Source organism: Lates calcarifer, linkage group LG17 (assembly GCF_001640805.2).
Source record: "Lates calcarifer isolate ASB-BC8 linkage group LG17, TLL_Latcal_v3, whole genome shotgun sequence".
NCBI lineage: Eukaryota > Metazoa > Chordata > Actinopteri > Centropomidae > Lates > Lates calcarifer.
This window is the reverse complement of record NC_066849.1, coordinates 5,472,444-5,487,939: the sequence shown is the minus strand read 5'-3', so window position 1 is coordinate 5,487,939 and position 15,496 is coordinate 5,472,444. Positions and strand designations below refer to the sequence as shown.

The following is a 15,496-nucleotide window of genomic DNA, read 5'->3' as shown; positions in this document are numbered from 1 at the left end:
ACTCCCTAAGATTTTACATCAATACACAGCAGAAATACCTCATTATTTTCCATGCACTACATAGAAATACTGTGGGGCTTGTGTTGAGTTGTGTATTGCCACACACATATCCTATAGACACAGAGGTGGGTGACCAATCAAAGGAAACACCCCAATTCAGGAAACAGATGTAGATGCTTCCATACAGGGCACGAGGGCTCACTGATGTTAATCATATCGCTGAAACCTTCACAGTCACCAGATCTCAACCCAACTGAACTGCTATGGGAGTTTTTAAAGGTGTTTCTGTGTAAGTTTTTGGTATCACCACATAGCTGATTAACAGCTTTTAAATCAACATGCTAACCAGCTAGCTTATGCTAACCTCTTGTAAATGCTGAAATTCCTGGCAAGCAACCATCACCACCCATTCCCAGCACGTAACCACATTCAGAAAAGTTTAAACATGTAGTTTTGGGAAATTTTCTTATTTTCTTTCTTGCCAAATGAGCTAATTATGTAGCTGGCTGAAACAGTCTGTGTGGCTCGGCCCAAAGCTTAAAATGCAACTCTGAAGCTCACTAACATGAAAAACAGGGCTGCTCCTCGAATGTTAATCTGCTCCTTGATGAGTTCACCGTCAACATCTGCAGCTGAGGAGAAGACACTGCACAGAGCTTATTTTCAGGTCAACAGGGTCACAGCAGAGGGTTTTTAGATCACTCTGGGGTGTTTTATGGAAAACATCAAGTCGTCTCTGAGGAACAGATAAACAATCTGCTGGGGATTGCATGCATGGCACCACGTTTGAAGGAAAGGATCTGTCAAAGTATTCACAGAAGTAGCACTGCTAGGAAATCACTTAGCATAATGCAACAGACAGAGCTTCAGTGTGATGGTGCACTCAGTCTGCTTGACCTTTGGTAACTGTGATCTGGAGTTGAACTGTGTCTTTTTTTTGAGTGAAAGAGGCTAAAGTTAGCTTCTGGCTGGACTACAAAGCAAACTTGGAGCGTGCTCAGCCAAAGCTGCCTTTCAGCAGACATGGAGGTCAGACAGAGTGTGTTTCAGTCAAGCTGCCAGGTCAAGGACAGGCCCGGAAATGCCCGCCAGGTAGAAAACTGACAGATGTGTTTGTCTGCTAAAGCAAAGGCTCAACAGTGGTAATCCTCAGGATATTCCTTAGATTCTCCTACAGATGTGTAATGCCATCTCACGCCAGAGTCTGTCTGAATTATTTTTTATGCAGTTTATTTTCTGACTTTACTGTGATGATGTATCTATCAGATATTCTGACTGTTTGTGTTTTTTTAGGATGAGGTGTTTCATTTGTCGACATTCACATCATTGATCATTCTTTACTCCAATGTTAAGGTTACTTATTTTACATACATACAGTATCATTACTGTATAAAACACTTATACTTTCACTTCAAGCTGTCAACTCCTTAACAAACGACAGCATAAATACTAAACAGCTTCTTTTGGGCTCAAACTTTTCCCCCTCTTCCAGTCTCTGTATGCTATTATATGTAATTCGAGAGCTGAGCGTCTCCCTCTCCGTAACCTGAGGAGGTGTGAGGGGGAGCAGTGACATTAGCCCAGGTACTGGTCAATGTTTAGAGGATGAAAGTCACAGTATCAGGTTGCATTAATACCCATTGTTAAGCTGCAGGTAATAGCGTCGCATTAGTAAACAGGCTATTGTCCTGCTAACACTGGATCTGATTATCTTGCTTTTCTTTCTCAGGGTTCAGCTCTAATATGAGTCCGGTGCTTTATATCCTCCTTTATCCCAAGATATTTTGGAACCTTCAGTTGCTCTCATGGCACCATACTGTCGCCATAATGGAAAGCTCATTAGTTACATTTTTCTGAGTCTGTGGAGTTCACCTTAATGACGTTAACCGGTGTATTGCCACAAATATTCCAGAGTGGAAATTTAAGATTTTCTTACCAGTAACTGAGGAGCTCAGCTGACTGCTGACAAAAGCAAGTTGCTTTTCCATCAGAAGTCACGATACACAGTATCTGCAGTAGATCCAGTGACACACCTTGGTTATCAAGTTTCGGTTATCAAGAAATACAGTATACAGTTCCTCAAGATACGATGTGAGCTGACTTGTCTGTTTCCCCAGAACAGAAACTGGATAATTACATTATACTGGCAATGATCTTCAAGCCATTACACTGTGTATGTTTTCACTGTTTTCTGTTGGATGTCACTTGAATTTATTTGTTATTTGACCTGCTGCCTCTCTCTCTCTCCGGCAGCGGTGTCAAACCTGGATGTGGAGAGTAAGCTGATGACGCATTACCAAGCTCCCTGGCACCAGCAGAGGAATGTTTTCCACCCCTCCACGCGGCCAGTATGTGTAGAAGAGCTCCACAGGCAAGCCAACCTCAGCCTGTGGACCCTGCACCGAGGTGAGGCCCCTCAGCACCTCTCAGCCCCTCTGACCGCAACACAGTCAGAGGGGCTATTCTCATGTCATTTAAAACATTTTAATAACTCTCATTTAAAAAGTCACCTCTGTAGTACATTCTTCCCAACATTAAGGTGTGCATCTTGTTGTATGTAATGACAAGCTGGTGTCACTCTGCCCTCTACTGGGCATTTTTTGCAACAGCATCCTGGTTGTTCGAGAAGTGCAGCAAGAGGCATTACATGACATGTACCACAAAGGTGCTTTTACAGGCCTGTGCAGGCTAATAAAACCACAGTCAATCATATCTGTTAATTACTTAGGTAATGGTTTGTGTGGTTGTTGCTGATTGCTTTGTATGAAAATGTGCAGTAAAATGATTTTGTCAATCCCTTTAGGTGGACAAATGAATAGAAACACTTAGTGTAATCCATTATAACACAGCCAACTACACAGATGATAAAGTTAATTCACTGCCTCTTTGACTTAATGACTCAACATTAAAAGCTTGACAAATGCAGTATTTATTGGAGGCCTATTGTACTGATTGCTTTGTATTGTTATGTGAAACTCCACCCCTTTTATTTCTACCCTGGGTTTCTAATCTGAAGCTAAAGGATAGATCCATGTTTTTTCAAGTATGTCTTAAAATTATACTCACATGCCCATATGAACACTGAAAGAGTTATTGGTCAGTATACCTGTTTCTGCTATCCATGGGGGATACTGTCGAGATAGACTTGAAAATGCAGATCTATCCTTTGAGTAGAACCATTTCATCTTGAGTCAGATTTTAAATACAGTGTGAGTATATGGGGAAGTTACACACAGCATGTCCTCTGTGTTTTATATGACTCCTTGTTGCAGATCACCAGAGGAGACAATCAGGCAGCAGGGAGCGGAGAGTGACCATCTCGATCTCAGCTGTGCCCCCGATGCCCATGTACCCCTCCCCTCACATCATCCAGAGACAAGAAAAGAGGGGCACAAATTTGACAACGGTGAGATGACTAACACTGGATCACAACAGCTTTTGTACTTAATTTTGTACATTTTAATCTGACCTTTTGGAAGTGAGTGAAAGAGCAAAGGTCAAAATGAATCTTCTTTTTGTGGCCATAGTAAAAGATATGACAAAATTAGACACAGTCTCTCCTTTGATTCTGTTTATGTTTTGCCTATGGAACACATACTTGTACTCATGCGTTAAATACTGAGTTCTAATGCTTTGAGTGAATTTTTGTTAATTTCCTGTTTTTCATTGATTTTATTTGATGAAGATAAATTACATTTGTGTAATGTAAAGATGTTTGCTGTACTTTTGAAGGCAAATTCACATTTCTTCCCCACAAGCAGCCAGAAAGACATTTTAGAGATGCAACTACACAGTTAGCACAAACACAGGTAAAGAGGAAAGTGGACTGTATTTGTAGTGTGTTTCACGTTGTCTGTGCAGAGCATGGTTGTTTAAAATTCATGTGACGGCCCTGAATTTATATTTAGTTTTCATCACCTTGAGAATAAATGTAGCATCAATCTCCTAGGAAGGTTTTTTCCACCAAAATCATCAAAGTCCACATACTCTCATGTTGAATACCTCCATGTTCATTTCCGTCATGTGTTTTTGTTGTCCCTTTGTTTTTTTATTTTTGCCCTGTAATTCAGTTTGAATCCACCCGCTCCTCCTCCCCTACCGAATGTTGCCGCTTCTCTCCCTGGAGCAGAAAGGTATTGGTCCCTCCCTCCGTCCCTACTGGCTCCTCTGTGCTCCTTCTAACACTGTATTTCACAACTCCTTACCTGTCCTTGTTTGTTTGACTCCTTCTAATTTACATAACAAATATTTTTTTAAATGCATGCTCACTGAATGCAGCTTCTCTCTGACAGTGTCCCACTCCACCCAGTTAGTATAATGTGGCAATAGTTTGTTGTGAGACTGGAGAAGAGCACCACTTAAAGGTTTCATCCATGGCAACACGTCATACATTTACGCACTCAGACAGTTGTTGGGGTTCATGTGAGGGGCCGGGCCTTGAGCTTTGCAGTATGTGAGGAATGTGTGTGTGAGGGCCACAGTCACAGCCGCCCAGCAGCCTGGGTTTCTCTAATGATAGGGTCCACTTCTCCAGGCTTGCGCCTGTGATTACCCATGATTCCTCAGTGCTGTGGTTTCCCCAGCGCACCCATCCCTGAAAGAGCTGACAGCCTCATGTTTCTCTGTCTGTGCTCACCAAATATATCGTGTTTGAAGCCCGCTGTGAGAAAGAAATGCACCCTGTAGACAGGGGCAAACACCAAGCTCTACCACTCCTTTTTTTCCCTCTCCTGTATGTGTCCACTCTTCTTCCCTGTCTGTCATCGTCTCTTTCTTTCACTCTCTTGTCTCACTCATCCTTCCTCCTAAAACACCCTTAAAACCGCCTTTCTGTTCTCAAGACAAATCAGCTGTAAATGGTCTCTCTTTGATTTTTTTCTTCTACTAGTTGGGAGAAGTTTCCAAGGAAACGGGTTTCTTTTGTGGCCGGGGTTTTGTCAGGGTCTCATTGGTCTGCTGGGAACAGAGAGCACAAAGGCTCGAGAGCTGGCTTTAAATGGGGGTGGGAGGTTGTCAGGGTGTGGAGGTGGGAACCAGTTGAGTCTGAGAATCATTCCCAGTTTCACATGTGCCTCTCTGTAGGAATCTCAAGGTAAGATTTTAATAGACTTAATTCATTTAGCACGGACGTATGAGTTATAGGGGATCTACTGTGTTTAACTCTAAGAGTCTGAGGAGGCCCATGGAAAAAGGACGTGGAGCTGTTGGGTAGTCTGAGGGCAAGACTGTGCAGTGATTGATACTGAAGCTCAGAGGAATGCTGCTCTGAAGTATTTCCTCTCAAATATTTCCGGAGACTCGTTATTATGCAGGAGACTCGCATAGGTGCCACAGATTGTCGGAGCGTGAGCTAAGAGTTTCCAAAGTAGCATGTTGTGACTGGAAGTGACTGTTTACACTGTTTGTTATATGTCTTATGCAGTCGTAGAGTGGAGGAGACATCTCTTTCTCACTAAGCAGAATTAGTATTTAACATGTTCTGAACAGTTTGTACCAAAAATCTTACTGGTCTAACATTTTTTGCAAGCTTGGATACAGTCAGGCAATACTTCTTTTTCCAGGTGTAACCATATTTTCTGATTCTAATTTATAAATTCAAAATTTCTCCTTTGCATGAAACCTACTGATTATATTCTTTGAATGATTCTTGTTCTTTCCATTCTCTGTCTAAAGCATGCTTTTTATTTCCATCACTTAATGAGTTCTCTGCACTCCAACATAAAACTCAGCTGCTGGAAGGGCATGATTATTGATTTTCCTCTGCTCAGACAGAAAGCAGTCTTAGCTGCTGATTAATAAGAAACTAATCTCTACATCTAGCCTTCAGCTCTCTCTCAGATAAACACTTTTTGACAGCACCAGTGCAATCCCTGACTTCAATCATTGTCCTCTACACATTTCCCCTCTCTGAAGCTGAGTTTTATCTTTTTTTTTTTTTTTTTTAACTCTGCTGTACCATTTCTCATGTAATACCACCTAACCTTAACACCCTAACCATTCAAATATCCATCTGTTGCAGGCTGCGCCCTCTGACCCCGACACTGACGGGGTGGCTCTAGGTCACCGGTCTAAGTTTCCCATCCCTAACATCCCCTCAACCCTGGACAAGCAGACTAACTGGTCTAAAGCCCTGCCGCTGCCCACCCCAGAGGAAAGAATGAAAAGCAATTCCCAAGTCATCACCTCATGTGTCATCCCCATTAATGTGACCGGTAAATATTAAGCACTTCCAGTTTGAAGCCTTAATCTGTTTAATACAAAAGGACTTTGCTGTGGTTTAGATGTCTCAGACTTCTTTGTTAGCTCTCCCTCTGCAATGCCAGCTTTTTAAAAACTCTTCTGTAGCTATGTTTAGATGCATAGTTTGACATTTTTGGGAAAAACACATTTGCTTTAACACTTAGAGTTAGATGAGAAGATTCATACTACTCCCATGTCTGTCTGTTAAATACAAAGTTACAGTCAGCAAACAGTTAGCTTAGCATAGAGATGAGAAACAGGGAATATTGTTTTGTTTAATCCATTCAAAAACAACAATTTGTTGTTTTCAGCACTCTAGGAAAGAAAGAAATGTAGTTACAGCACCTGACTCCTTTATACATACACTCAGCGTTGGAGGTTCTTGCAGGTGGATTTCGTTACCTTGGACAGAGCCACGCTAGCTTTTTCCATCTGCTTCCTATCTTAATGCTAAGATAAGTTAAGCTAATCATCTCCTGGCTCTAGTAAAATATTTAGCACACAGACAGGAGAGTGGTATCAGTCTTCTTGTCTCACTTTTGGCAAGAAAGCGGATAAGCATATTTGACATTTATCAGGGTCAGGCTTGCTGTTCCAGTCTTTATGCTAAGCTAAGCTAACCGTCTCCTGGCTGGTCATTATGTGAGAGTGGTATCAGTCTCCTTATTTATCTCTCAGGAAAAAAGGAAAATGTGTGTTTCCCAAAACTATTCTACTAGTCTTTTAACATTTGCTGTTGCTTGATACACAGTTAGTGTTATGATATGGGGAAACTTACAGAGGTTAACAGACTCCTGCACACAGCTAACTGCTGTTAGCCCTGTGTTAGCACTCCTCATTAACAATTGTTATGTAGAGTTTACTTTCCCAACATTATCAAGAAATATGGAATTTCTGCAATTAATTATATAATGTAATCATTATCAGAGCATTAACTTTGCTACAGAGAATCACTGTCAATGTGCAAGTCATGCTTTGGACCCTGTTAACTTTATTTCTCATGCTTTGACGCTTTGTGCCTGCAATTGCAAAGAGGCAAGTTGCTGTGACATGAATGCCAATTAGTTGTGTCCAAATTGTTGAAAAGGCCTGCCTGATGTTATTTACTCGCGCTCGCACTGACTCAAAGGGAGAGTTGCACGCCAACACTGGCTGGGCCAGAGACAGTTGAGAATAAAAAATGCACATTGTAAGCAAAGTCCAGCAATTGCTATGGTGCTGAAAAGCCTGACCTGCAATCACATGATAGTCATAACATATAGTGAGGGGGAGGCAGGAAAAACAAAAAACTGACGCAGAAACCTTCACAACAGGATTTTTCCTTTGGTTAGTAAACCCATCATCATGTTGACTTTATTGTTTGTGTCATATAACTTTTGTCATGTTTTAGGTATGGGTTTAATACATTTTTAAAAATTTCTTTACTTGCCTACTCTGTCAGTTTAGACATTACATCAAGAAGTAAATAACTCCACCTTCATACTCCAGGCGCCCAGTTTGTCTTACTGTGGCCTTTAAGCTCCATCAGATAGCTGTCCTCCACTCTTGACTGCAATTTTGTTTGTCTGATTTAGTTCAGCTGAGTACAACAGATTTCTCCTCCTTTTTTTTTTCGCATGACAGCGTGAGAGTTAAAGAAGGAAATCGCTGTGGTTGCCGCTAAACAAAGATTCCTCACATGTCCTGTCTCCGTTGCAGGGGTTGGCTTTGACAGAGATGCTAGTGTGCGCTGCTCGCTCGTTCACTCACAGTCTGTGCTTCAGAGGAGGAGGAAGCTGAGGAGACGGAGGACTGTCGCTGGCGTTCCCAGACAGGTGCAGCACGACTTAGGTATGTTACTCGACCCGACTCTGTCAGTCACAAACACTCGTAACATCTGAAATTGAATTCAAGCCTCTGCTGTTAAAAAGGTAGTGTTTATGTCATTTACTATAATGGCTGACATAATGTACAGTTTCTCTTTAACATAAATTGTTGTTAAGGGTGATTGTAAAGACAATTGATGTTATTAGAAATACAAAGCAATTCAGGGCATTTATGTGTTAAAATGTAATCTCACATCAATATACTGCAGAAGAAAAACTGAAAACACCAGCTGTATAATAACTCAGCATAAATATAAAAGACATCAACTAGTGATTGGAGACGTATTTTTAGAGTTCCTTGTTTCTGTTTTTAAGGTATTTCGGGGCATTACATGCTTTTATTAGACAGTCGACAGTAGAGCATGAGATACAGCATGTCAAATGTTGTGATCACTGCCTTTATCCTTTTAAAAATAAAGATTGTTTAATTGTTGTATAAATAAATATATATAATAAAGTGTGTTCACCTCAGTTTTAGTCTGTTAGTCGTATCTATTAATTGTTTTTTTTTCTAATCGTGTTCACCCTGGTTCCCTTTGTTCTCCCAGACTCTGATGACTCTCCAAGTTCCAGAGAGCGCACAGTGATAGTTCATGCCAGTCCAGATATCACGCCCTCCAGTGAGGAGCTGGCCAGCCATCTCAGTACCAGAGACTCAGGTTGCCAAACAGAGGACTTTCTGATCTCAGGAGCGCCATCTCGGAGGAGGATCAGGGCCCAGAGAGTCCAGGGAGTCTCCGTCTCCCTCTCTCACTCTGCAGGCAACATCTCCTCCTTGCCGGACAGCGCTGACACCATGTTCACCGCCTCTGTGGGAGCACGCCTGCGTTCCAGGAGTCTGCCCCGAGACGGAAGCCGGATGATGGACAACGGCCACAATGACAGCGATGAGGAGGAGGAGCTCTCCCCCTTCGACACCGAGGACTTCCTGCCTGGACCAGGGGAGTTGATTCTGAAGGATGAGGGGGAGAGCACAGACGATCAGGCTGTGTCTGAACTCCAGCTGGGCCTCAAATATAAGCAGCTCTCGGAGAGTCCGGAGCGCAGCTGGATGGAGAGGACCAGATCACAGCTGCCCAGGAAGGTCGACATGGGCAGCTGTGAGATCTCATCCAGTTCAGACACCTTCAGTAGCCCTGTCCACTCCGTCTCAGCTGCAGGGGTGCTTGGAGGCCCGATGGACCATAAGGAGGACCATCAGTCTTCTAGTGGCAACTGGAGCGGCAGCAGCTCTACCTGCCCCTCACAGACCTCAGAAACAATCCCCCCCGCAGCCTCTCCACCGCTGACTGGCTCCTCACACTGTGACTCTGAACTCTCCCTAAACGCTACCACTCACAACAACGATGACCAGCAGACCGGCTTCATGCTGGACCACTACCAGGGCCTCAGGACCCAGCGGGCAGGCTCCTTCTCCTCCACAGCTATGGACATATTAGAGGAAGCAGGGGTCAGCACTCCCATCGAGAACGAGTGGAGCTACCCCAACCCCGAGCCTCCGCGCCCGCAGGACTTCAGCCCCGAGCCGAACAGAGAAGCTGAGAGCAGCCTGGGCTGCCCCAGCTTCACCAGCATGGCCACCTGTGAGAGCAGCTACTCTGACAAGCCACCGTCAGAGAAGGCAGACACCGTCTCACACTACTCTGTAGACACTGAAGGCTACTACACCTCCATGCACTTTGACTGTGGTCTCAAAGGTAGCAGAAGCTTCACTTACAACTATGCAGCCCCTGGCTCTGATTGTGGCCTGTCTGACTTGAGTGGTCACATGACTCTGGGGAGACGCTGCCTCTCTTTACGAAAACCAAAGGTGAAGCCGTCTCCACCTAAGAGGAGTTCATCCTTAAGAAAAATATGCAGTGATGGGAACATCCCTGACAAGAAAGAACCAAAGATTACATGTGGGCAGCAACTTCCACTGTCTTCCAAGGAGAGGAAACTGCAGCTGGTTTTGTCCAGCTCTCCAGGTCATATAGAAAACTCTTCACTCACCAGAGATCCCCCTCTGGTCTGGGGAGTGGAGTGCTCAGCTGATCTACCTGATTTAGGCATTTTTAGCTCCACAGATGCACATTCATTTAAGGACGACGGGGTTGTGCAGTCAGACTATGCAGATCTGTGGCTGCTGAATGATTTAAAATCCAGCGATCCCTACCGATCTTTGTCAAACTCCAGCACAGCCACAGGCACAACTGTCATTGAATGCATCAAGTCGCAAGAGAGCTCAGAGTCCCAGACATCCCAGTCTGGCTCCAGAGCCACCACTCCCTCACTTCCATCAGTGGAGGGTGAGTTTAAGCTCACCTCTCCAGAGAAGCTGGCAGGCCTGGCCAGCCCGTCCAGCGGCTACTCCAGTCAGTCAGAAACCCCCACCTCTTCGTTCCCCTCCGCCTTCTTCCCCGGACCACTGTCGCCATCCAGCGGCAAGAGGAAGCCCAAAGTCCCGGAGAGGAAGTCGTCTCTTTCGTCACTGTCACTGCAGTCACTGTCCTGCAGGGACGGAGCCACCTCGAAGAGAGACCTGGAGCTGCCGATAATCCCTCCCTCCCACCTTGACCTAAGTGCCCTTCAAAGTGTCAACAAGGCCTCAGCTTACAGGAACCAGATCCAGATCCTTCACCAAAACAAACAAAAAGCCGCAGCATCAGCCAAGGCTGCAGCACCCACCACCTCAGAGGTGTTTAATGCCCACTCCATGTCCATCACACCCACAGTGCTACACTCAGTCCAGCTCCGATCCATCAGTAAAGAACCTGAAGGAGGTCATGAGGACAAAACAGCTTCCAAACTCAAATGTCCCACAGTGAACTTAAAAAGCACATTGTCAAGTAGTAAATCTTTAGAGCTAAAGAGTCCACCGTTGTACAACTCACATCATCATCACACATCCTCAACGGAGTTGTATGAATCAATGTTTACCTCAAATGAAGAGCTCACGTGCGGAGAAGCGGCGTGTCAGAGTGAGACGAGGAACAAGCAGGACAGAGGGGCTCCTTTAGAGAGTATGATAGCATACAGACTGCAGTCAGAGCCAACAGCAGACATCCCTGAGCCCATCACTAGTCAGGAAGGAGAGATGTGCAGAGAGTCAGCAGAAACGCTTGTCTGCTCTGAAGACTCCAGCTCACAGTCAGAGCCTTTACAACAGCAAAGAACTGAGCCCCCTGAAGAACAAACGTGTTCTAGTCCTTCTCTCAAGAGATCCGACAGTCTTGATAAAGTGCCTGCTACTGATGGTCAATCAGAGTCGCTGCAAGTGAGTCCAATCAGTAATGAAGAGGAGTACGAGTCATCAGGTGTTTTAGCCGAAAGTGCCTCTCAGGATGGCAAGGAGGAGTCCACACCAGAGACAGAGGATTACTTCAGTAAAGGTAGAATTTTTTTTTTTTATATTATTATTCATTTTGACATTTATTCTTATGCACAGTAGAGGCTGATTTACTACTGATTGATGTACTGCCATATAGAACTGCCTGCTGAGACCATCACAGATAAATCTGATTGACAAGAGAGGAAAAAAGAAAGAAATACGTATTTATGCTATAGGAAGTACTCTGATTTTTCTCTTTTTTCATTTCCAGAATAGTTGTACATCTTTTGACCTCTAAAGTTTATAACTCAAGAATATATGGCAACATGTCACAAGGGCTTGTAGCAATTTTTAAAGCAATGAACTGATTAATCAGTTATAGAAATTTGAAAAATATATATTTTATTGATAATAGGCTCCTTGTCAAAGTAATTTATTGAGTTAAGATGTGAAAAATATAATTCTAGCTTCTTAGTTAACAGGATTTGTTGTTTTTCTCATTTTTATATTTTAAATTAAATATCTTAGTGTTCTGGACTGTCAGTTGGACACATTTTATGGATTAAACAATCTGAAAATCAGAAATGTATATATTACCTCTTTAAAAGTGGTGATGCTGAAAAAGGTGTGTGTAGAATATACTGTATATTCAAATGTTGACTGATGACTGTGTTACCAGACTCCACACCCAGTGACAATGCAGTGTCCCCAGTGACTGATGAGTCAAGGCCACAGGACGACAGGTGTGTTTCTGTCACCCACCAAAACTCGCACCACTGAGGACCTGTTTGCTATGATACACAGGTGAGTGTTTTGAGTGGCACATTGTTTGTGTTTGTGTTTACAGAGATTATTAATGCCTTTCTTTATCCTCAGGTCCAAAAGGAAAGTGTTGGGTAGGAAGGACTCAGCTGAATTGGGTGTGAGGAATCGCCTCAGTGCTGCATCAGGAAATACACCACCCAGCAGCACTACCAGCAGCACTATGAGCTCCCCAGTCTCAGTGGCGTCACCCTCCTCTGCTGTGACCCCACCAGGTCTACAAAGAGTCCCTGGGCCCATCTACAGGAATGCCAAGAAGTCCAGCACCTCTAACGAGGAGTTCAAACTGCTGCTGCTTAAAAAGGGCAGCCGCTCAGACTCTAGTTACCGCATGTCAGCTACAGAGATCCTCAAGAGCCCCATCAACCCTAAATCTGCCGGAGACTCTCTGACGGAGTTGCCCAGACAGTCTGAGGAGCTCGCCTCCCCCCTGCAACAACAGCAGCTTAATTCAGGACCAGAACAGCTCTCCAGCCCTTACCCCAAAGCAAATGCTGAGGGCTTCTCACCAAAATCCTTCCCAACATCTGCTGCTTCCAGGCAGGGCCGCTCCAGAATCCCTCCGCCTGCCAACAGCAGCCGCTATGGCATGCGCAGCAGACTGTACTCAGCACCCATGCAGGCCATTTCTGAGGGCGAGACCGAGAACTCAGACGGAAGTCCTCATGATGACCGCTCATCACAGGGCTCCACGTAGAAAACAGAGTATGGACCAGAGTGAGTTATTTCATATATATATATATATATATGAAATAACTCACTCTATATATATATATATATATATATATATATATATATATATGAGATGTGTTTAAGGGCAAGGGCAGGAGCATTGATGAAGTTCACAAAACACTAGAGAAAACCATGCTGTTAAAAAAATCGAACTTTTATAGCTGTTTCCTACTTGTTTTGTTTTTTTAATGTGGATCCTTTAAACAACTTTACCTGTGTTCTAATCTATTGTATACATACAGTGTTTCAAAAAGGAAAATAATCGCTTCATGAAATGAATAGTTAGAATAAGAATCAGGGAACCAGGTTATTCAGCATTTGCATTTTATAGAGAAGTATGATTTATGAGCAGAAATTATGAATTATCCCAGTTCAATTCCACAGAAAACACAGGCTTACACATAGTATTTGGTTAATGTATGGCACACTGCCCAAAGCCATATATGACACCCAACCGACTCTCTTCCTTCAGCCCTAATAGAGTATATTAATGTTTAAACTTAGCTGTTCTGCTGACAAAACAAAAATAGACAAATATATTGTATTAACTGTATGTATTCTATGAATACCTATGCAATTAGACACATTTCCTCAAGCCAGTTATACCAAAATTATTTTGATACCCCCCCAACTGAACATCAGGAGTAACACTGTGTGAGAAACAGCAGAAGGTGACAATGTGACGCCTCAATGCATCTATTGAAATAGCTGGAAAACAGCATTTGATGTGATGTGTTTGTATATTTCCCTCAGTCCTTTTTAAAAGCATATAGTAAATTATATCAAAGGTAGTGTAATATTACAACCTTTTAAGATTCTCATGCAATATCATGGGTAGCAATTACAGGTGAGACAGGAAATGTCTGAGCCGAGCACTAACTCGACAATCTCGGGAGACAAGAGGGGAGCAGGTGTTAACATGGGAGATGAAAAAGTGATTTAAAAAGTTGGAGGTGGTGAAACAGGAGAGCTGTAAGAGGATAGAGAGGTCATATGTTTAAGAAGAAAAATGTAATAATGGTCATTTTCTGGTTTGCTGACTTGATGTGTTTATGAATTGTTGAAAGAGGCTAGTGGAAAGTGTTCAGGAGGATCAAATATACTTTATTTTACTCAGCAAGAGATCATAGGTGACAAAGCAGCTTTGGGCCTCAGCAAGTTGAGTGTTTTTGTGAGATTTCCCAGTTTTGACGGAGGATGTAGGGTTACATTTGGCCAGGTTTATCATCTGTGATGAAAAGGAGAAGTCCTGAATTTGGGGATGTGGCATTTGCTGCTATTTTGTACCAGATGATAGTCTATTTTATCCCCCATCAAAAAATATAACCTTCACATTTCCTGTGTCTGAACAGCATAAATATATATTTATTTTTATAACTGACACAGAAAATCTCCATATGCTTCCTGATTTGGTTTATGCCTTGAAATAACCTAAAACTGAAACCTAATGAAAATATGCAAAGAATTGCCAGTATTTTTAACATATTTTATTCAAATACTTATTTTGTTTGTAAGAGACAAATTTTAAATCTTATTCAAGACACTGGTTGCAGAGAGAAATAGGAAAGCAACTTAATAATCAGTCATAAGCTAGAAGAGAGGTTATTGTTGTAACCCTGGCACTCTGAAGCTTTTTTTTGTTTGTTTGTTTTTGTCCCGCATATTCACAATAATCTTACAAGTAAATTGTAATTATTGCAGTGATGGTACTCAACCATTATGCAAGGTTGACTTAGTCTATGTAGCCATATTACCATATGGAAGACTGTTCTTCACTATTGGTACACTGTAAATATCAACTGCATTTTGGCCTTAATGATACTCCATACTAATGCAATGACTTATAACAGGGTACGCAATGGGTTATGTATGTGAACCTTCATTCCACCCTTTTTTTTTCTTTTTTCTTTTTTTTGCACTGATAAAGTGATTTTGTGAAGTTTCATTAGTCTCTTGCTGTACCTGGAGATAATTATAGACCTTTACATGGAGCTATTTGACTCTCCTTTGAATAATAGTCACACTCTGAGTACACTTTAGGTGTGGAGTAGATGCTTCTGCCAAAGGCTAGAACGTGTACATGTTAGTGGCATTGAACTGTTTTTCCTCTTCTCGTTTACTTGACTGAAACATTCTTGAAAACACAAAAACACAAACCAATACTAAAGAAGAATTACAGCGTTAACTTATGGTACTAGATTCATTTAATTTCAGATCAACCTCTATATATAGTATACTGTAGGCATCTTTCTTTTTTTTGTACAAAAATGTAAATATGATAACTTTTGGAATTGTCACAAAGGTTCTTGAATTGTTTCTTATGTAAAAAAAAAAATGTTTTCAAAGTTTACATTAATTTCAAACCTTTGTATATTTTTGAGCTGTGGAACACTTTGTCTTGTATTTATTTTTTAGTAAGCATTGTTGAAATCCCATAGTAAATCCTATCAAAGCCAACTGCTAGCACAACAGGCTGCTTAGCAAATGTATATAAAAAGACAAATAAATGTGACTGCTTTGAAAATGA

The 15,496-nt window shown here is 42.4% G+C and overlaps 1 protein-coding gene across 1 annotated transcript in view; it reads left to right on the top strand.

Moving 5' to 3' along the window:
- nhsa (Nance-Horan syndrome a (congenital cataracts and dental anomalies)) overlaps positions 1-15,496 on the top strand; it is a 54,679-nt gene extending 39,183 nt beyond the window's left edge. The window contains 9 exon segments of the mRNA XM_018669982.2: positions 2,254-2,406; positions 3,273-3,406; positions 4,071-4,133; positions 6,020-6,212; positions 7,939-8,070; positions 8,654-11,476; positions 12,095-12,159; positions 12,161-12,219; positions 12,292-15,496. Coding sequence (XP_018525498.1) covers positions 2,254-2,406; positions 3,273-3,406; positions 4,071-4,133; positions 6,020-6,212; positions 7,939-8,070; positions 8,654-11,476; positions 12,095-12,159; positions 12,161-12,219; positions 12,292-12,934 — 4,265 coding nt within the window. The 3' untranslated portion in view covers positions 12,935-15,496.